This window comes from Pituophis catenifer, unplaced genomic scaffold (assembly GCF_029215685.1).
Source record: "Pituophis catenifer annectens isolate HBS135680 unplaced genomic scaffold, rPitCat1.0.hap2 SCAF_1, whole genome shotgun sequence".
NCBI classification, from domain to species: domain Eukaryota; kingdom Metazoa; phylum Chordata; class Lepidosauria; order Squamata; family Colubridae; genus Pituophis; species Pituophis catenifer.
In genome coordinates, this window is record NW_027256881.1 from 157,058,034 (window position 1) to 157,079,437 (window position 21,404).

At 39.4% G+C, this 21,404-nt stretch overlaps 1 protein-coding gene across 3 annotated transcripts in view; it reads right to left on the bottom strand.

Annotated features, from left to right (window-relative positions):
* EHBP1 (EH domain binding protein 1) overlaps positions 1–21,404 on the bottom strand; it is a 297,594-nt gene that overhangs the window by 148,716 nt on the left and 127,474 nt on the right. For all 3 annotated transcript variants that reach the window (XM_070933087.1, XM_070933086.1, XM_070933088.1), the window contains one exon: positions 17,897–18,086. In XM_070933087.1, the coding sequence (XP_070789188.1) occupies positions 17,897–18,086 (190 nt within the window). The remainder of the gene's footprint in view (positions 1–17,896; positions 18,087–21,404) is intronic.

Consider the following 21,404-nt stretch of genomic DNA (forward strand, 5'->3'; position numbering starts at 1 on the left):
TCTTTTAAAAAACCCTTTAAAAATAAAATTAAACAAGCTTTACTCCAGTTTGGAATTGCTGATTTGTTATTAGGTCAAGATATTTAGAAAAGTGGATGAGAACAGATAACACCAGAAATTGAGATACTGGGGGTATCTCACATTCTTTTTTCTCCTCTATTTTCCTGATTTTTTAAGAAAAACATAAATATCGGTATAAACTTATGTTATTAGGTTATTGCTCTTATGACAACTACCTGACAAATAAAACAGAAAACAAAACATTACTACCATTAACACAACTCCCAAAGACATTAACAGTTGTTTTAGAGTGAGCTGAGTTAAATATTTGAATTTGTTTATTTAACTTAATTTTACTTATTAATTTGGCTAAAATAGAAAAAATATATATTTACCCATATTTTATTCTAAACCAAACAAATCCTGCCAACAGAGAAAAGCCAAACCCAGCCTTCAGGCAAGTGAAGAAACTCTTGACTGCTTTGCCTACAGAGAAATATTTCACATGGGATGATTTATTGGCAGCTCAAAATAGTTTTAAAATGACAGTACAAGTGTTTAACAGGAATTATTTTAAAAACCCTCTCCCAAAGCTCCCTTTTTGCTATAGCATTTAGTTGCTAGATTTATATCCTGTCCTTCCTCCAGGAACTCAAGGTGCCTTGCATAGCATTTAGCTCTTCCAAGATTTTCCCCACACTAACCCTGTAGGTTAACTTCTAGGGTGGGGAAAAAAAACGGTCTTGGACCTGGAGCTCCCCAATCCTAGGCTAGTACACCAAATGACTGTAATCTACGATGCATCATCCAAATGTAGCATATTAAAATGTGGGAGCAAAGCAAAACTGTTGGAAATAATCACATTTTGCATCCACCCTGTTCTGTGGGTGAGTAAATGCCATGCCAACATCCTCTGTATCTTGTATAGAATTCAAGATAAGAGAAGAGCTTCCAGAAAAATCATAGGTAATTGCATCCTCGTAAACTGATTATTTTTTCAGGATTTATTAGTAAGCATGACTTCGTTGCTTTCACTTGTACTCCAACAGAAACACTTGACAAATGACCAAAGCTTTCAGATCCATCCATGGAGACCCAAATCCCTTATATATTTTCATAATGTTAAACCCAGTGACAAAATAATCTCATCCCTCCTGAAGACACCTTCCTCTTCTGTCTTAGTTTCATATGCCTTTTCCCTTTCTTCTGCGTGCCTTGATTTGCTTAACAAACTAAGTAAACAGTAAGAAATACCGGTACATAAAAAAGATCGATTTCCAAGATCCACATGCAAGTTATCCAAATCTACATTTTAAAATGCATATTGAGAAGGATGACAAATCAATAATAAGATTGAAATAAAGCAATTTCCTATCAGTAATATTCCCAGCCTAATTCAAATGATTTGATTTTATTAAAACACTATTTTCTGCTTTAGTCCTGTCATCCTATAGTTTACTTTCTTTCTTCTAGTTTTGATTGAGTCATTAAGAAGAATAGAAAAGAGAGTTGCAAGACCTTAATATGACATTTCTGCAGGTTCCAAAGGCAGAATAGCTTTGAAATACTTCTTGAAGAGCTTAAAATTGTAATCTCTGGCTAGTAAACTCTAAGACAAGAAGTCTTTGAGAGCACTGTGCATTTTAAAGGACCTATTTATGTTAACTCCCATTTTCTAATCCAATTACTTCCAAGTTATAATTTAATGTATGAGAGATGCAGCAGTCAATGGGAAAATAGCAACCTGAAACACACTTATCTAGAACAAGATTCCACTGGGATTTGAACAAGGATTTCAAGCTCATGTTTTCTCTTCAGTTCATGAAATCCTCATTCATACCAAAGACAGAATATACTATTGCATATACTGCTTTTTCTTCCGAAGCTTTTATCCACGGCTAGGTCATGGAGATTTAAAATCTGCTGTCAGTTATTGATGTCAGGCAAGTTGGCAGACGAAATATATTTTTTTTAATTTTATCCCATTGGGTAAGCCTAATAGTTCTCCATTTAACGTTGCTACTATTTTTCTGGCTTGCAAAAGAAATTGGATAATAGTTTATGTTTTGTCTCTATTATATACATTTTAAGTATCTGTAAAAAAAACCCGAAATAAAATTCAGTGACTATAGGGAGGAAGTAGAAGAATAGAGTTTGGAGGGTTGTGCTACAGAAGGTGATAAAATTTACAAATACTCTTCTGGATCCAAGGTTAGGTGAATGGCTCCGTCTAGCTAGAGCATGCTAGGATTACAATTACAGTGTAATTAAACAATGTTGGGAACGAGTGAGTTAGATTCGTCTTTCATGTTAGAAGCACTGATATACTAATGTGACATTCTGAACTAAAGTTGCAGCATCTTTCTCGGAGCAAGGATTAAAAAAATATCTCAGTAATTTTCCCAGACAGATAAAGATCGTAGCAAAATAAACCCTGTCTTTCTACTTATTGGCTGAGTTAGAAAACTAACTGGAGCTATCCTTGCCATTTTCTCTGCGATGGCCATCCCCCAACATCTTCCCTAAATTAATATCTGCAGATAAACCTGACTGAATATTGTCAAATTCTAATTCTGATGCATGGGTTAACTATGCAGTTTTGAGAATTTAAAAGCTAGACTTCAACTTTGCTGAAAGAGTTGGCATAAAATTAATGTTCAAGTCAAAGATAATACAATTTAGTCATAATTACAAAGATGGGAGTGTGGTGGCTCACCAGGTTAGAACGCTGGGCTGCCAATCGGCAGGCACGTGTTTGAGACCCATTGCTGCCATGGGGTGGGGTGAACTCCTATCACATGCTCCAGCTCCTGCCGACCCAGCAGTTCAAAAGCAGGCAACCGTGAGTTTAATGGGGATCACTTTGGTGGGTAACTTCACAGGGACACAAAAGGAGCCCTCAGCTGAATGTCCCTTGGGCAATGGTGATGGCACTGGCAAATCCTTTCACCATGAAAGCACTTCGGTGCTTCTGACACGGAAAAAAACATTACACAGGTTGGCTTAGCCTAGCTGACAATACACATTTCATCTGGTTTAATTTGTTACTGTCTGAGTGCTAAAGATGGCAAATTATATTTTGCCAGCAAGCTGCAATAGATATTGATTTATTGCAGTGGTGGGTTTCTACCGGTTCACGAGAACCGGTAGTGGTGGGTGGCGGAAGGCTCCGCCCACCCACCCAGACATCATCATGGACACTCTGCGCATGCTCAGAAGGTTCTGCACATGCGCAGAAGCGCCACGCATGAGCAAAGCAAGTGCGCATGCGCTCACAGTTCCAAACCGGTAGCGAAGGTAAGTGAAAACCACTACTGGCCTATTGGGATCAACATTCAAAATGCTGGTTATGACCAGTAGAGCTCTTCATGACTTGGGAACAGGCCTTTTGAAAAAAGAGCCTTGGTAGTACAGGGGTTTAAGGCACCCTGTTATTAAGCTGGTTATTAAAACCAGCTGCCTGCAATTACTGCAGGGTTCGAATCTCGCCAAGGCTCAAGGTTGACTCAGCCTTCCATCCTTTCTAAGGTAGGTGAAATGAGGACCCAGTTGTGGGGGCAATAAGCTGACTTTGTATAAATATACAAAAGGATGAAGGCTATTGCTGAGCACATTGTAAGCCGCCCTGAGTCTTCGGAGAAGGGCGGCATATAAATCAAATTAAAAAAAAAAAATCATTTCTCAGATATGAACCTCATTAGCTTTCCTCTTTTGTAAGAAAAATTGTTCTGTTGGTCAACAAGAATTAAAAATAGGTCTAGTTTATGGACCTCACTTTCTCTGTCATCTGTCACTTGCCATGAAAACCAGTCTATTTTTTTTTAAGATAGCTTTTGAAACTGAAATAGCCTGAATTTAGTTGTTGCTGTTTGTGTCTTTCTTATTGGTGCATTTTAATTGATGTAGTTTCCGTAACTGACCTTTTAATTATATATGAATTGCTGCAGTCTGAATTTTAATTAATCTTTTATTGTTACCTGTCTTGAATTCTACTTTTAATAAGGATATAACTTTAAATAATCACTAATATTTTAAACCTGAAAATATTTTATCTCATTCATAAATTTTATATTAAAAGAAAATATAAATAATATTTTATATGGGGAATGGAAGGATTTCTATTCCCTGCAGTCATCTGTGTATTGTATTGTATTGTATTGTATTGTATTGTATTGTATTGTATTGTATTGTATTGTATTGTATTGCATTGCATTGCATTGCATTGCATTGCATTGCATTGCAAATATAATATTATATTGCACCGCACCGCACCACACCACACTACACTATAATCTATTATTTCCTTGCAATCATCGGTATCAAAGTGCTAACAAGTAGATAAGGATAAGGAATATAAATCCTTCTATTCTCCACCATTCAGTCAGAACTGAAGATACTTCTTGGATGGAAGCGAAACATCTTCAAGAGAAAAACCACAGAAAGTCCAGTTGCCTTTGGGATGACTGATTCAAGGTCATCCAATTTCTTCTGTGTCTAAGGCAGGACTAAAATTCCCAGGTCCCTGTTTTCTAGCCTGATGTCTTAACCACCATAGCACACGGGCTTTCATATACTAATACTATAAACAGTAAAAACCAACCAACACTCAGCAAGCTGTTCCAAAGGAGGGAAACCCTACAAGGAAAGCCTGCTCTGATAAATACCAGAGAGATGCAATGCTAATAAGTGATAGATGCAATCTGAACCAAGAATGCACAGCTCTAATATCTAGTATAAGTTGAAATAGGAGAGCCAACTTAGTTTATGGTAACCAAACAAGGACAAAGGTAATATTAGAGCATTTCAATCACTCAGGATACTATACTGTATTGCAAATTGAAATTACAAGTATTAAAAGGTTTCAGACAATCTCAAAAGGTCTTGACAAAGACAATGGTTTCTAATACCTTACTATTGTTCATTGATAAAGTACTTCTAATTGTCTCGCATGTATCCAGCATTTCCATAAAGAATCTCCCTTTCCATCTCCCACAACAGAGAACTATGATTTTGGGAATGAGATGCAATTGTTTGGAAAGAACCCAGTTATAATTTTAAGGAAAAGTTTTATTGTTAAGACTCAGTGGAAAATATCCTGGACAGATCAGAGATAATGACTGCAGTAATTTATGGTAGATTAGAAGCCATTGTGTACATTTTCTGTGTGTGAAATACAGTAATAAATTGTTAACAGAGGCATTTGAAGTTTAGTTTTGTTGTTGGATTTACCTGTTAGCTTTTTTTTTTTACAATAATTAAAAGATAAGTCAAATTATCTGGGCAAATAGATCTGCAGAAGTTTATAAAGTGTACATCTGTTTTGCAAGGGGAGGAAAACTATTATTGTTGAAATATATTTCTCAGTATTTAATTGGGGGGACAATATGTGTCTATGGCTTTTTATGCACTTTTTTGTATTATGTAGTTTTTGCTTTGTTGTTATTTCCCCCCTTTTGTACTGAAATTTGTTTTTTAACTTTGGAAATAAAATAAAAAAAATATTTAAAAAATTACAATTGAGAAATTCAAACATGGACAGTTTGAGACCTGGCCATACACTTGCTGTATTTAAGAAATGTTTGGTTTTTTCTTTAAAAGAAAAACTTTTTAGCCACCCACGTTTTTTTAAAAAATGTATTGAAACCAAATGGGATGCTTTCGTCACCTTGGGGTTATGATTATAAGACAGTTGCAAGTCTTTGTTGAGTATCTCTCTTATATATCAAAGTATACCATATTTTCAGGTTGATGAACTGATTGAATTTACGAACTTCTAAAATTATTAGATTTCACATCAATATGAATTATAGTTTCAGTTGTACAAGAAAATTAAATCTTATTATACTATGCTGAATCAAAATCCCAAAATCTGACCACAATTTAATATCCTTGATAAAAATAATTTTAAAAAGTCCAGCATTAGAGATGATGTTATCCTAAGACAATTTTTATAAGATTTTTTTTCTTAGAATGTTTTAAAAATGCAAACTTTATTAATAAAATTAATTCTGTATTTCCTTACATATTTGCTTTCATATGTTGCATGTACTGTAGAACATATTGTTTATCAAACAAATCAGTAGGATGTTCCTCCTTTTGAACTTGCTTACTAAAAGTTATAATTAAACTTTGATGAATATATTATTATATGTGATAAAGACCTGCTTTTTCCAAGAACATAAAGCAATCTTAAAGATTGCATAGAAAAGCTGTACTGGATTTAATTTAGCAATTAGATTTCTTTCTCACATTTAAAGAAATAACTTACCTTTAAAGAAGAACAGCATAAACAAACCATTAAATTGATGATCAAGAAAAAAAAGCAAACTAAATCTAAGACACAACACATTTGAGGGAAATATGTGGGGTATGTCAGTAATAAAAGGATACATAGCAAATCCATGTATAGCTCAGTGCATGCAAATTTTATCAGAAACTGCATGTACTTTCTCCATCGTGAGGGAAAAACGTCAGTCAGAATGGGGATACGTCCCGTCCAGCCAATGACCGAGACCTTTGAAAGCCAAGGCACCGCCCCTTTGAGGCCGCCCCAGTTCTTCGTCTCGGTCTTCGCCTGACAGGACGTGTCCTCCTCTGAAGAACTTATTTTCCTTCTATTCTGGCTCGTTTTCTCAGCGGTCGGCAAGTATTCGAGCTGCAGGCTTCGCGCCTGTCAGCTGGAGTGCCCTTCAGGTTTTTCCTGTGCTGCGTTTAAAAGGCGTTTGTCCGAGCAGCCAATTTCCCGCCGCCGGAGGCTTTTCCCGCCGTCCCTGGGTCGCGTTTAAGGCTTTTTAGCTAGCGACGAAGGGAACTCTCCTCCTGGTGATCGGATCGGGCGGCGGAGGTTCGTAAGATCTTTGCCAGCTGGAGCGGAGGCTCGCCTTGCCTTTCAGGGATCGCCTGTAGCCTTAAGGCTTGTGACTGTTAGATCGCTGTCTGGGCTGTTAATCAGGGTTATCCCTTCATTGCCTTTGGCGCCCTTTGCGGAGGTTCTGCAGTTTGTTAAGATGGCGGCCGCCAAGCAAAATACCTCACGCCATACCTCTCATAAGCACCATTCTAGTGATCCCCTTGAGGGATCTTCTTCCTCAATGCCCCCCCCAAGCAAGAAATCTCGCTCAAAGAAAAACAATACTCAATTGAAAGAAACCGGGGCTTCTCGTGAGGAACAACGCAGACACAAGGCGATTGAGAAAGCCTTCTCCAGAGCCCAATCCCAGGCCTTGGAGTCAGAACGACGTGCCTCTCGCCCTCCTTCTGTGTCACTTTCTCCTAGGTCACTGAGGGAGTTATCACCGGATGTTTTAGGGGATCATCAAACGGTTTCTCCATCAGAGCCCCAGAGGCTTTTTCAGACCCTTCCTGATTCTGGTCATCCTGGGGTCCTGCCACCTGCCCCTCCTCCGCCTCCTTCTCTGCCACCCACTCCTATGGCGGATTCCTTGGAGGCTCTCATTTCCAGGGCGATCCGCCAGACTATTTCTGAATGTCTCAACCAGGCACCAGCTGTCTCCTCAGTTCCATCCCCTTCTCAATCTCTCCCTGAGGTTCACCAGGATACATTGCTGGATCAGCAGCAGCCTCTCCAACAAGTTTCCTTAGATGATTCTGTTTCCGAAGGGGAGGATTTTCAAGACCAGGCCTGGTCGGATGACGAAGGATTGGGCCCTGATCAACCTGCCTTTGTTGGTCTTTTTAAGCCACAACTTTTTCGATCCCTCCTTTTTAAGGCTATTGCAGTCACTCGATTGGGATCTTCGCCTCCAGTGGTTCCTTCCTCTTCTACAGCAGATCCAGCTGCTGCCTTGTTCGCAGAACCTACTAGTGAACCTGAGACTATTCCAGCTCCAAAGCTGTTTCTCGACGTGCTCCAGCGTCAGTGGGCATTGCCGGGGGCCGGGCCTAGCCCTAATGGCTTAGATAAACGCCTCTACAATTCAGCTCCTCCTCTGTCAGATGTTTTGCAAGCTCCCAAGGTGGATTCTCCTATAGTTGCCTTAACGGATTCGTCTCATCCCACAGGCCCTCCTGAGGACTCACTTCGACCTGAGGACAAGAGAGCTGAAAAGACCCTGCTAAAGGGGCACCAATCTACAGCCTGGTCCATTCGTGCCTCAACATCTGCTTCTTTCTTCAACAGGGCGGCCTTGTTATGGCTTAAACAATTGCAGGCCAGACTTCCTCTTTCCGATGCAAGATCGCACCAGGACCTAAGTAAGATAGCTGCGGCTCTCGAGTATTCCGCAGATGCCACACTCAATTCCACCCGTTTCTCGGCCAGAGCTTTAGGCTCCAACATCACTTCTCGCCGTCTCTTGTGGCTCAGAAACTGGCAAGCCGACATGCGCAGCAAATGGCAACTCGCTTCGGCTCCATATTCTAGTGGGTCTCTTTTTGGTTCGGCCTTGGAACCCTTGCTTGTTGAGACAAGGGATCGGCGCAAGATTCTCCCTCCGGCTTCTCGTCGGTCTGATTCCCGGTTTGCAACTTCAAGATTCCAGTCCTTTCGTTCCTTTGGTCCTTCCTCCTTTCCACCTCGGTCCCAGCGATCCTTTCCTTCAAGGCCTCAACCGGACTCTCAGGTTAGACAGGGGTCTAGAGCTCCCCCCCGAAGATCCTATCGGGGAGGAAGGGGGGGTCGTTGGGCTCGCAGAGCTCGATAAGCGGATCTTCCTTTCCCCGATTGGGGGTCGTCTTTCTCTCTTTCGGGAGCGTTGGTCTTCCTCCATTTCTGATGCATGGGTGCTTAACACCATTACCTTTGGTTTAACATTAGAGTTTTCCTCCTTACCTCCCTCTCGTTTTCTCCCGTGTCCAACTTCCAGAGACCCGGTTAAGTCACGTTTAATGTCTGAGGCTATTGACCATCTTTTACAGATTGCTGCCATTGAACGAGTCCCTGTCTCTCAACAAGGCCATGGTTTTTATTCCCGCCTCTTTCTGGTTCAGAAGGCTTCTGGGGGGTGGCGCCCCATTTTAGATTTGAAATCTTTGAACCGGCACGTTAAATATCGCCGGTTCAAGATGCAATCTCTCTCATCTATTCTTGAATCTATCCGTCCCTCCGATTTTCTTTCTTCTATTGATCTTCAAGAAGCTTACCTTCATGTTCCCATTCTGCCCTCGCATCGTCGTTTCCTCCGTTTTGCTTTTAAGGGTTCCCACTACCAATATAGGGCACTGCCCTTCGGGCTGTCTTCGGCCCCTAGGGTATTTACAAAGATTATGGCCTCCTTGATTGGACACATCCGTTCTCACCCAGTTCGTCTTCAGTTTTATTTAGATGACATTTTGGTTATGTCCTCTTCCCTTCAGGCAGCTCATGGGGATCTCTCCATGGTCGTAGCCTCACTTCAGGACCATGGTTTTTCAATAAATTGGCCTAAAAGCCAGTTGTTTCCTTCTACTAGAATTCTTCACTTAGGTGCCTTAATTGACACTGTTTCCTCCATAGTTTGTTTATCCCCGGACCGCCAGTCCAATTTGCGTGCCCTGGCCCTTAAATGTTTAGCTGCGGGCACTGCTACAGTCTTGGTTCTTTCTCGTCTGCTGGGCATGATGGTGTCTTCCTTCGGCATCACCCCGTGGGCTCGTCTGCACAGTAGGGAGCTTCAGTGGCTCTTGTTGCCTTTCCAACGTGCTAACCTGGAGTCCTCTTCCTGTCGCATTCGGCTGCCAGATCTGGTGCTCCATTCTCTCCTCTGGTGGACGTCGCCGGCCTTGGCCCGGGGATCCTTCTTCAGGGAACCTCAGAGACTCCGTCTTACCACTGATGCCAGTTTATCTGGCTGGGGCGGCCATATCCTTCATCATATGGCCCAAGGTCGTTGGACTCCTCAGGAGTCTCTGCACAGTATCAATTTGTTGGAATTGCGGGCCATTCGTCTCTCTCTCTTGCAATTTCAAGATATCGTGGAAGGTAGACACGTATTGGTCCTTACTGATAATACGACAGCTAAGGCCCATGTTAACAAATTGGGGGGCACTAGATCTCGTCTCTTGATGGATGAGGCTCGTATGCTGGGCGTTTGGGCAGAGGAGCACCTGGCTTCCATCAAGGCTGATTACATTTCGGGCTCCGATAACATCCAGGCTGATTCTCTCAGTCGGTTGCAAGTGGATCAGGGCGAGTGGTCTATCTCCCAGGAGCTCTTCCAAGAGATCATCTCAAGGTTTGGCTGCCCTGTCCTAGATTTGTTTGCGTCGCGTTCGAATCATCGTCTTCCCCGTTATTTTTCTAGATTCCTGGACCTTCAGGCGGAAGCCACGGACACCCTTCGCAGTCCTTGGCCATCGGGACTGCTATATGCCTTCCCCCCCCTACCGGTGATCCCCAGGGTTATACGGAAGTTGCTAGACGAACAGGCTCAGCTCCTACTAGTGGCCCCCTTCTGGCCAATGCGTCCATGGTTCGCGGACTTGATGAACCTCTCCGTGGCCCCTCCTTGGACGATCCCTGCCTCCAAGGTCGTTTTGTACCAGGGTCTTCTCAAACATCCGGACCCAGCCTGGCTTCGCTTAACCGTTTGGCGGTTGAGCGGCTCCTCTTAACGGGGGCCAAGGTTCCTTCGGACATCGTTTCCACAATCCAGGCAGCTCGTCGACCATCTACAGTGCGGATTTATGAGGCCACGTGGCGGGCTTTCGCGTCCTGGTGTTCCACTGTTCCAGTGTTGCCTACTTCAGCTTCAATCCTCCATGTTTTGACTTTCCTTCAGGCGGGTTTTCGCAAAGGTCTACGACCCAACACCTTGCGTCGCCAAGTTGCCGCCATCGCTTCTATTTTGTCTTGCGGCTCGAAGGATTCCATATCACATCATCCGATCATCACGAGTTTTCTCCGGGGAACTTCAAATTTGCGGCCTCCTACAGTACATCGTTTTCCTTCATGGAATCTCAATAAGGTGCTTAATGCTCTCATGTTTCCTCCCTTCGAGCCTCTCCGTTCTGTCTCTCTTCGCTTCTTGTCCTTCAAGGTTGCGTTTTTAGTGGCAATCACTTCCTCCCGCAGAATTTCGGAACTGGCAGCTCTCTCTGTGCGAGATGATTTATGCATTTTCCATGCAAATAGAGTGACACTTCGCCTGGACCCCTCGTTTGTCCCCAAAGTGAACTCGCCTTTTCACAGAGCGCAGGAGCTCGTTCTTCCGGACTTTTGTCCTCGTCCTTCTCATCGTCTAGAGAGATTGTGGCACACCCTAGATGTCCGCCGAGCGTTGAAGATTTATATCGCACGGACGGCGAGTCATCGTAAGACGGAGGCCCTTTTCGTGGCTTTCCTCCCTTCCTCCATTGGCACCCGCGTCTCAAGTGCTACCATAGGTCGCTGGATAAGAGCCGCGATAGCCTTAGCCTACCGTCAATCTGACTCTCCGGTTCCTCTTTCCATCACTGCGCACTCAACGCGGAGCGCTTCTACATCGGCTGCCTGGGCGACTCAGGCTTCACTTGAGGAAGTTTGTCGAGCCGCCACATGGACTACTATCAGTCCTTTCATACGGCACTACAAGGTTGATTCCTTCGCCTCTGCGGATGCTGCATTTGGAAGAAGGGTCCTCCAGTCGGTGCATCTCGCTTGACAGTTACCGGACCAGTACCTTCCCTCCCGGGTGACATCAAGCTTTGGTATGTCCCCATTCTGACTGACGTTTTTCCCTCACGATGGAGAATGGACGTTGGTCTTACCTGATACGTCCGTTCTCAGCGTGGGGAAAAAGGTCAGTCAGCCCCACCCTGGGTACTTCTGGTGGTGGTTGGGGGGGGTGTTATTAATTTTCTTTTTCACTTCAGGAGGACACGTCACTCGAGTCCTTTGCTTCGCCTCAACGAAGAACTGGGGCGGCCTCAAAGGGGCGGTGCCTTGGCTTTCAAAGGTCTCGGTCATTGGCTGGACGGGACGTATCCCCATTCTGACTGACCTTTTTCCCCACGCTGAGAACGGACGTATCAGGTAAGACCAACGTCCAATCCCATCAATGAGAACAATGAGAAGCATTTATCTGGCATACATATCTATTATTGTTAGGTAATAATTTAATTTATAACTTCGCAAGAGACATTGGAACATTTTACTATTAAAAGATTGTTTACACATATAAATATATTCTGTTTAATCTAATTCCAAAAAAAATTGTACAACAAAAATTGTAACAAAAAAAAAAAAGGGAATTTGCTGAAAATTAAAATTATTTGCCCAAACCATGTTGTCAAATTGCAAAATGGCTCACTTATTATGAAAGATGCACTTTTTTTCATGTTGTTCCATAAATGGAGAGTATTATAGCACCTGAATAAAGTCACAGATTCTTATTGTATCATCATTGGCTTAAGGAATCCATTGTCACAAAACATTATGCTGGTCACTAGCTTTTATGGCTTTACCATATTCTTGACAATATTCACGAAGAAAAGGCTACTTAATTAAGGGCCTTTAATAGAAAACTCTTAGGTTCATTGGCTATGTATTTCTGAATAGTAGATATTAGATAACAATCCACAGAATATAGCTCTGAATACTTATTTTGCCATTTCTATTTTGGATACCAAGTGTTTGACTGAGACATCTTTCTATGCCCCTACAACAAATTAAAAACATCTCTCAGTGGGTCACACAGAAAAATACAATATAAAATAAACTTATATGTATTTGTAGGAGTCAACCATGAGCTACAATTGTTCTCTTCTATTGATATATATTTCTATTATCTACATTTCTAGGTGACTTATATGGATATCAGAACCATTTTTAGCATGGATATGGTAACATCATACATCAAGAAATATACCACATTAATATTTATAGAACAAAAGCTTCTTAAAATCAAGACATAGATGTCTTAAATGGAGGAAGATGAATTAGAGATAATGGTTGGAAAGGGATATGAAAAGGAAATTGCATTGTGCAAACAATTCTATATTTCAAAAAATTGCTAAAACTTAGGCTGGGAGGAACATGGTGACTAGAGCAAGAATTCAGTTACTGTATTTTTAAACTACCATATTTTTCGGACTATAAGACACACTGGTGTATAAGACGCACCAAGATTTCAAAGAGGTAAGCAAGAAAAAAAATATTTTTTGCCCTCCCCGGCCCCCAAGGGCACTCTGCGGGCCTCCCAAACCCTCTGCACACTCTGTTTTTGTGAAAAATGGGTCCATTTTTTGCAAAAACGGGACGCATGGGGTGGGGCTTCGGGAGGCAAAAAATGGCTGTATCTGGTATATAAGACACACCAACATTTCCACTCTCTTTTGGGGGGGAGGGGAAATTGTGTTTTATACTCCGAATAGTACAGTATTTCAAGCCTAGTAGTTAGATGCTAATGTGATAACATGATTGAGACCAGTCCTCAAGAAATGAAATGGCAAACGCTGTATTTACATATATCACTTTCTACGTTTTGTAGAGCTTCATAGCTGCTATACAAGAACATAAGAGTTGCACCTAAGAGAGTAAGAATAATAGGGAAGACTATTTAGAATGCAGTAGATTAAAAACTGCCTTACTGAGGGAAGAATAAGAAATTATATGTAATTATATGCAAGAAATTACAGGTGAAACTCAAAAAATTAGAATATCGTGCAAAAGTTCATTTATTTCAGTAATGCAACTTAAAAGGTGAAACTAATATATGAGATAGACTCATTACATGCAAAGCGAGATAGTTCAAGCCTTGATTTGTCATAATTTTGATGATTATGGCTTGCAGCTCATGAAAACCCCAAATTCATAATCTCAGAAAATTAGAATATTACGTGAAATCAATAAAACAAGGATTGTACATAAAACAATATCGGACCTCTGAAAAGTATAAGCATGCATATGTACTCAGTACTTGGTTTGGGCCCCTTTTGCATCAATTACTGCCTCAATGCGGCGTGGCATGGATGCTATCAGCCTATGGCACTGCTGAGGTGTTATAGAAGACCAGGATGCTTCAATAGCAGCCTTCAGCTCTTCTGCATTGTTCGGTCTCATGTCTCTCATCTTTCTCTTGGCAATGCCCCATAGATTCTCTATGGGGTTCAGGTCAGGCGAGTTTGCTGGCCAATCAAGCACAGTAATCCCATGGTCATTGAACCAGGTTTTGGTACTTTTGGCAGTATGGGCAGGTGCCAAGTCCTGCTGGAAAATGAAGTCAGCATCCCCATAAAGCTCGTCTGCGGAAGGAAGCATGAAGTGCTCCAAAATCTCCTGGTAGAAGGCTGTGTTGACCCTGGACTTAATGAAGCACAGTGGACCAACACCAGCAGATGATATGGCTCCCCAAATCAACACAGACTGTGGAAACTTCACACTGGATTTTAAGCATCTTGCAGCGTGTGCCTCTCCATTCTTCCTCCAGACTCTGGGGTCCTTGGTTTCCAAAGGAGATGCAAAAGTTGCTCTCATCAGAAAAGAGGACTTTGGACCACTGAGCTACAGACCAGTTCTTTTTGTCTTTAGCCCAAGTAAGATGCTTCTGATGTTGTTTGTTGTTTGTTGTTCAGGAGCGGCTTGACAAGAGGAATACGACATTTGAAGCCCATGTCCAGGATCTGTCTGTGTGTGGTGGCTCTTGATGCACTGACTCCAGCCTCAGTCCACTCCTTGTGAAACTCCCCAACACTTTTGAATGACCTTTTCCTGACAATCCTCTCCAGGCTGCGGTCATCCCTGCTGCTTGTGCACCTTTTTCTTCCACCACACTTTTCCCTTCCACATAACTTTCTATTAATGTGCTTTGATACAGCCCTTTGGGAACATCCAACTTCTTTTGCAATTACCTTTTGAGGCTTTCCCTCCTTATGGTGGGTGTCAATGATGGTTTTCTGCACAACTGTCAGGTCAGCAGTCTTTCCCATGATTGTGATTCCTACTGAACCAGGCTGAGAGACCATTTAAAGGCTCAGGAACCCTTTGCAGGTGTTATGGTTTAATTAGCTGATTAGAGTGGGACACTTTGAGCCTAGAATATTGAACCTTTTCACAATATTCTAATTTTCTGAGATTGTGAATTTGGGGTTTTCATGAGCTGTAAGCCATAATCATCAAAAGTATGACAAATCAAGGCTTGAACTATCTCACTTTGCATGTAATGAGTCTATCTCATATATTAGTTTCACCTTTTAAGTTGCATTACTGAAATAAATGAACTTTTGCACGATATTCTAATTTTTCGAGTTTCACCTGTATATGTAAATAGAAAGCATAAACAACAGAAATAAAAATGTACTAAATAACTAAATAGGTTTTCCCTACTCCAGATAATATTTACAAATTGTCTCTTTCCCACCCACATTTGTAAACAGGACAATAGTCATGCATAATAAATGGAGATATTCTCTGAATGAAATGGGAAAGATGGAATAAAGTGGTGTGTTGATACTATGCTTGACCTTAGCCAAAAGGCTGATAATTGGATATTAACAATTGCTTAGCTCCATTTATTCATAGAAAACATATTTAGGATTTGATCAGGTAACCTTCTTCCATTTCCATTGGGAAACTCATCCCAAACTAGATTTGGAGTAAAGAATAGTGGCTATGGACTCTGAATCAATTAAATAAGAAGATTAAAAGACACCTACACCATATACAACTTGTTATACATCATCACAAGTCGTTTTTTTCCTATCCTGAATTTATGTGTCAGCATCTTATCTGAACTTTCGACCAAATTGGTCTGTTTGTTAATCTAAATCAAAAACCAAGTAAGATGCTTCAGTCTTATCACAGAAACTCTACTGCAAAGAAACCTAAGCTTATGTGCTCAAATACAGCAAGTTTTAAAAGTGCAATTCTACACTCCGGTTGCCAGGCCTCCTTTCTCTGTAATTTGTCCTGCTGATAAAAAACACTCCCCAGGGAAGCTTCTGGTATCAAACTCTTTCTACCTTATTTGAGAGAATTAAGGCCCTTGAGGGACAGGGATTCATCAGCAACTCTTCTGCCTAATTAAGTAGCAGTTTGATAGATGTGACAAGGACTCCCATTCAGCTCTTAACTGAAATGATGATATCTAAAATACACCGCTCTTAAAAACAGCTACAGGTTTTTAAAAAGGGTCTGGAAGTCATGGTGAAAGATGTCTCCCCCACCATCTCCTTTTCTGCCTTAAAATGAAAAGCACAATCATACAAGTAATCTATTCAAACAATAGATTACAGAGAAAAGGTTAGGTCAAAGAAAAAAAATGGTATTCTTGTGTGCTATTTATTCATTTCTTGCAATATTATTGCATGCAATTTGCACTTCAGGCTGGTAAGTTATAAATCAAAGATAGAACTATTAAGTTTGTTGTGCTATTTCTTGTTATTTGAAAAACAATGAAGGAATTAGCAAGGTGACTAATTTCCAAATATTGATCTACTCTAGGTTTGCTCATTGTGAACTAGGTATCACAATGACATGCAAAACATGTTTACTATTATTTAAAAGCAAGGGGTTCTATATTAATAACACCTTTTTTTTCTCCCTCACATACAATAGTCTTTGGATGAATAGATGAAAGGAAAGAAGCAACTGTTCAATTGAATTCAATTGTTCAATAGAACATATTGCTCTTGTGCTTCCATGCTAGATGTACTTGAAAAAAACTTTTAAGCATTAAATTAATACACCTAAGGTTCAGCAAATTCACAGAACAGAAGAAACAGAAGCACACCATTTTGTTCAAAAAGAATGAACCATCATACTGCAGATAGGCTGAATTAGAATTAAAGAAAAATATTGATGTTTTTAATGGTTTTAACTGGGAAAAGAGCAAGCTTATTTAAGGTAAGAAAATATAAAGAGAATATAAAGACAGAATTACTAAATGGGCTGGATCCAGACTTTGATTCTCCTGGCATGGCCATCATTGAAGCAGAATTCTCCTAGGGAAAGTTTCCATCAAGAAGCCTGTGCTTCCTAAATCTCCCCAAAGAGTTGGAGAAGGCTATCAAAGTTGTCTCCTTCCCTTCTGCTCAGATAATTCCTAGGCTAATTCTAAGGTTTTCCATAGATTGGAGCCTTTACATTTGCAGAACAAAGTCCACATCAGGTCCAATGTTATTCTATAGGCATTAGGCAACATTCCAAGTAATTTAACAATTTGGATTCTGCAACTAAAAGTTGTATGTAACTTACCTCTAATCTTGCTGCTGTTTCTTAACAAGTTTTCTAACATGAATGCATCAACATTTCTTAAAATTATGATATTTTAAGACTAAATTTACTTCCCCAATATGATATGATTTAGACGATAGTAATTTCTTACACCTGGGAACAGTGATTATTTACCCTTGCTCTGAAAGTATACTCATTTGTGAAAAATCAAACAATTTGTTACAAGAACAATCCAGAATAATTTTACTTTGAAGTAAAATACTTTGCTCGGTGGGATTTAATTCTTGGTTAGCCTACATAAGATTATAGGCATCATGCTGTATAATCTGCATTTCATTGCATTTCTTTGAGATACTATCATTTATTTCAAAGAGTTTAATGTTGTTTTCAAGATTTGTAACTGAATAAAATACAAATTCCAGTACATTTTGAATTTTGTACCTAGACCTGATGGCAAAAATAAAATGAAATAAATAAATAAATAAAATAGAGGGAAAGTACTGTTTCTGAGCACAAAAAAGTCTGACTACATAGCTTTAGTTTGCAGCATGCTTGGAAAATAAAAAACACTTTGTGTTTCTTATTTCTAAGAAACTTTCTAAGCCTCCTGTTTAGAAATTCCTTTGGTTGTGTCACTGCATAAGGTTTCAAAATCTTGGTTCTGCCCACTATGAATGAAATAAGTGAAGATAAGTGGAGGATGTATAGCCAAAACCATATGCATTAACCGAGAAGGTTGCCAATATGTGCAACAGAAGAAGAGGGATTTCAACTTTTAGCAAAGACTTCTGACAAGGTAGTACACACCTTAGGAGAAGAGGAAAGCTCTTTCACTGCATGAATAGCTGACATGTTCTCACTTGCTTCTCTTTCTACCTTAGGTGAGAGAATTGGTGGTTCCGGAGCTTTTCTTTTCATCTTCCTTTCTGTTTCTTGCACTGAAGTAACTTGATCATTTAAAGTCGAACTTGCTTTGGGTTCATAAAAGGGATTGGATCTAATTGAAAGAAGGGAAACAAATTTATTGCTATCTCGGTATTTTTAGTGCCATTCTGGAAAGTAATTAGTTTGTACCAAATTGCAACCAATGTAGTTTAATTTTAAAAAAGACATACATAGAGACAAAAGACCTGCTCATTATGCTACTAGTTCTCCTGCCCCAAATAAACTGATGAGTGACATGTTTGTGTAGTTAGGTACAAATAATGCCTTAGGTCAAGAAATCTGTGGTCACCGTTTTTTTAAAAAAACTTTATTGGGAGTAAAATGGATTCATAGAGGCTTTATATATATTAAGTAGCACCACTTATTTCTGAAGGCTGAGATTTAATGCAGTAAAAATAATAGTTTTCTAACTCTTCATTTTATTTGTATCAATCAAGATAATATAAATTGATAATGCTGACTATACCAACATAAAGCCTCCTTTTTTGTTCAAATGTTGTCTAGCATACAAAGCCTGTAAAAGGAAAAGCAACATTGGGATGAATTTTCAAATTTAGCAAGTTAGCTACTCTAGCAATTTGACAAGGAATATACAATTTATATATACAGTCTATAATTTTTTTTAGAGATTGGAGATCTCTAAACAGCAAATACTGTTTACTGGAATCCCAAGTTGTCTTAAGCAAACAACAACAATAACCCAACTTTATGAATGGATATTTCCTAAAATCATGTACTTATAGTGTCTTTGTTCACAACTCATTCTGTTATAACCCAGAGAGAAGATGTATATATGAGGTACTTAATCATTTCATGAATTATCATATTTCTTGCATCAAAGTTCTTGATTAAAATAAAATAAAAATTGGGGGGTTTTTTATACCTTTGATTTTGAATCAGGTTATAAAAGTCTGTCTTAGAATATTGATATTTGCTCCCAAGTAGGTATCTGAACACAGAGAGGACGCTATTAAATCTGTAGAAATTACATTTTTTTTCTTCCTGATCAAGTTAGTACATTCCAAGCAAAACACTGGCCTGCAGCTATTCTCCATGCTTATTTCTGATGATATTGCAGAGAGTATCCAAAAGCATTCTTTGGAATTAAAGCCAATACCATTGGCTGATACTTTCCTTTCAAGCATATTGCTGATAGATAGATAGATAGATAGATGGATGGATAGATAAATAGATAGATAGATAGATAAATAGATAGAGAAACAAACAGAATTAAAAACCCAGGTTGAAGAAGAAGCCTGGCAGGTGCCAAGGAAGGTTCTGAAAGCACATGGTGTCCCTGCCAGAGACTCCAGATAGACAGTATTTCAGAATTTGGATTTAAATCCACTACTGTGTTTATAAAAAAGCTTTTGAAGCAGCCTAAGCTTCTTTAAACAAAAAACAAAAAAGGTCATTTTGATGGATTATTTTGTCCCTCCACTCATGCAAATCTGATCCAGAGAACTGAGAACTTTGTAGAAAATTCTTTCAGTAGCTGCACTGTTTTAGAAGAGGCTTTAGTAATATCTCTATAAACAATCATTTGGAATTTTATTTTCAGAGCATTTTGAACAATTTATGAGTCTAAAATTGTATCCTCCTTTAATGATATAATTTGAATTTATGGAATTCCATTATCAAGAGATCCATATGTTGCTAAACACATTCATTGAGATCTTGGCCTGCAGTTTGGATAGTTTTCTAACAGATTACCTTTTAATTGTATGATTTTGGATTTATATTTATTTTCTCTAGCAAGCAAATAATTAATTTTATTGTTGTTGTTCTCCTAATTCAATCTCAAAAGCACTCTGAATGGTTTGGATTTTGAGTTAGATAAGTAGGATATAAATAAGGATGTTAATGCATTTACTACCACCCTGTGGCTTGCAATTTCTTTTATAACCAGGAAACAAATCTATAGTAAGTAATTCTATGAGGAGTCAAGTTTGCTAATTATATAATTAGATTTCTGGAAAAAGAGGAAAGGCTTTAAAGCAAATATAAAACCTAACTGCATTCATAAACTACTGTACAGCAGAGTTGTTTTGTCATTGTTTATTACAGACAGAAGATGTGGATCTAGTTGAACGAAAGAAATAATTGAGAGGAAAATAACCAGGTTGCAAAGTGAATGCACCTTTGAGGTGTTCTCACTTCAGTGCTCGCCAAATGCAAAAAACATAAACAAAATCAAAGCTCAGAGTGATGGCAAAATAAACAATGGAGACTTGCATGACAAAAGGCAAAGGCAGAAAATGAATGGCACTCCATTTAGAAGAGAAAACTCAAGAATGTCTGTCAATCATTTAATTTTGCTAACAAGCTTGTTAAGCTGTCCTCAAACAGAGGAAATTCAAAGCAGGGTGAAATTAATGATGAGAAAAGATAAGAACAATGCATTATACATGGGATGTTACAGAGTTTTCTTTTGTTCTAAAAGTTATTTTTGTGTGTGGACATTTAACAAACACAGCATGTTTTGATAGCAAACTATCTGACCCCCTACGGCCTTGGAAACAAAGATTCAACATCTGTCAGAGATTACCCTATATCTAATGTTAAGTGAGTAATGAGTAAGCTGCTCACAGTTACAGGATCTTCTTTCCTATCTTTTGCACATGCGCATATTTATTTGTAAGAAAATAAACTTTTCCTAAGTTTCTTAAAAACTTCTCAGAAGTTTTAAATATGTGACACATATTTCCATATCTCACCCACATTTAAGTTAGTTCATTTTAAATACAACCTAGAAACACACTCAATTTAGTATTATCATATATGAAACCTAGTTTCTCAAAAGGTGTTCAAAATATATTTTAGTAATTACCTAAGTCCTTAATGTTTAAATAATTTATTTATTCTGGGTTGTTCCTGCATAAGAGATGCCCCTTCATCCAAGATTATGCTTCAGTTACTTAAGAAGAAATACTCTTGTCCAGAAATTTGTGCAACTGTGCAAAATGTGATCATGACTTTCACTAAATTATATTTATGCTAAGCTCATGTGACTAGTTAATTGTGAAGAAAAAAGTATGAACTTGAGCTAAGATATGCACAAAATAGCAAAAGCAGTATTAAAATATATTATTTTCCCAGATCTTTACTTGTTCTGGAAAGTAAGGGCAATTTGAGTAGAATTTCACACGGAAGCATCTTCAGACAACACTGGTTCCCTTGGCTAGAAAATGGAGATGAGCACCGCCCTCTAGAATCGGACAGGACTGGACAGGGGAACCCTTTATCTTTTTTTAAATGTTACTAGTAGTCCTTATTTTATAACCAGCTGTTCAATGAAAGTTACAAACGCCTCTGAAAGAGTCTTCACAGCCCCTGAAGCACTTCCGGCCACTGTAAAACATCACACACA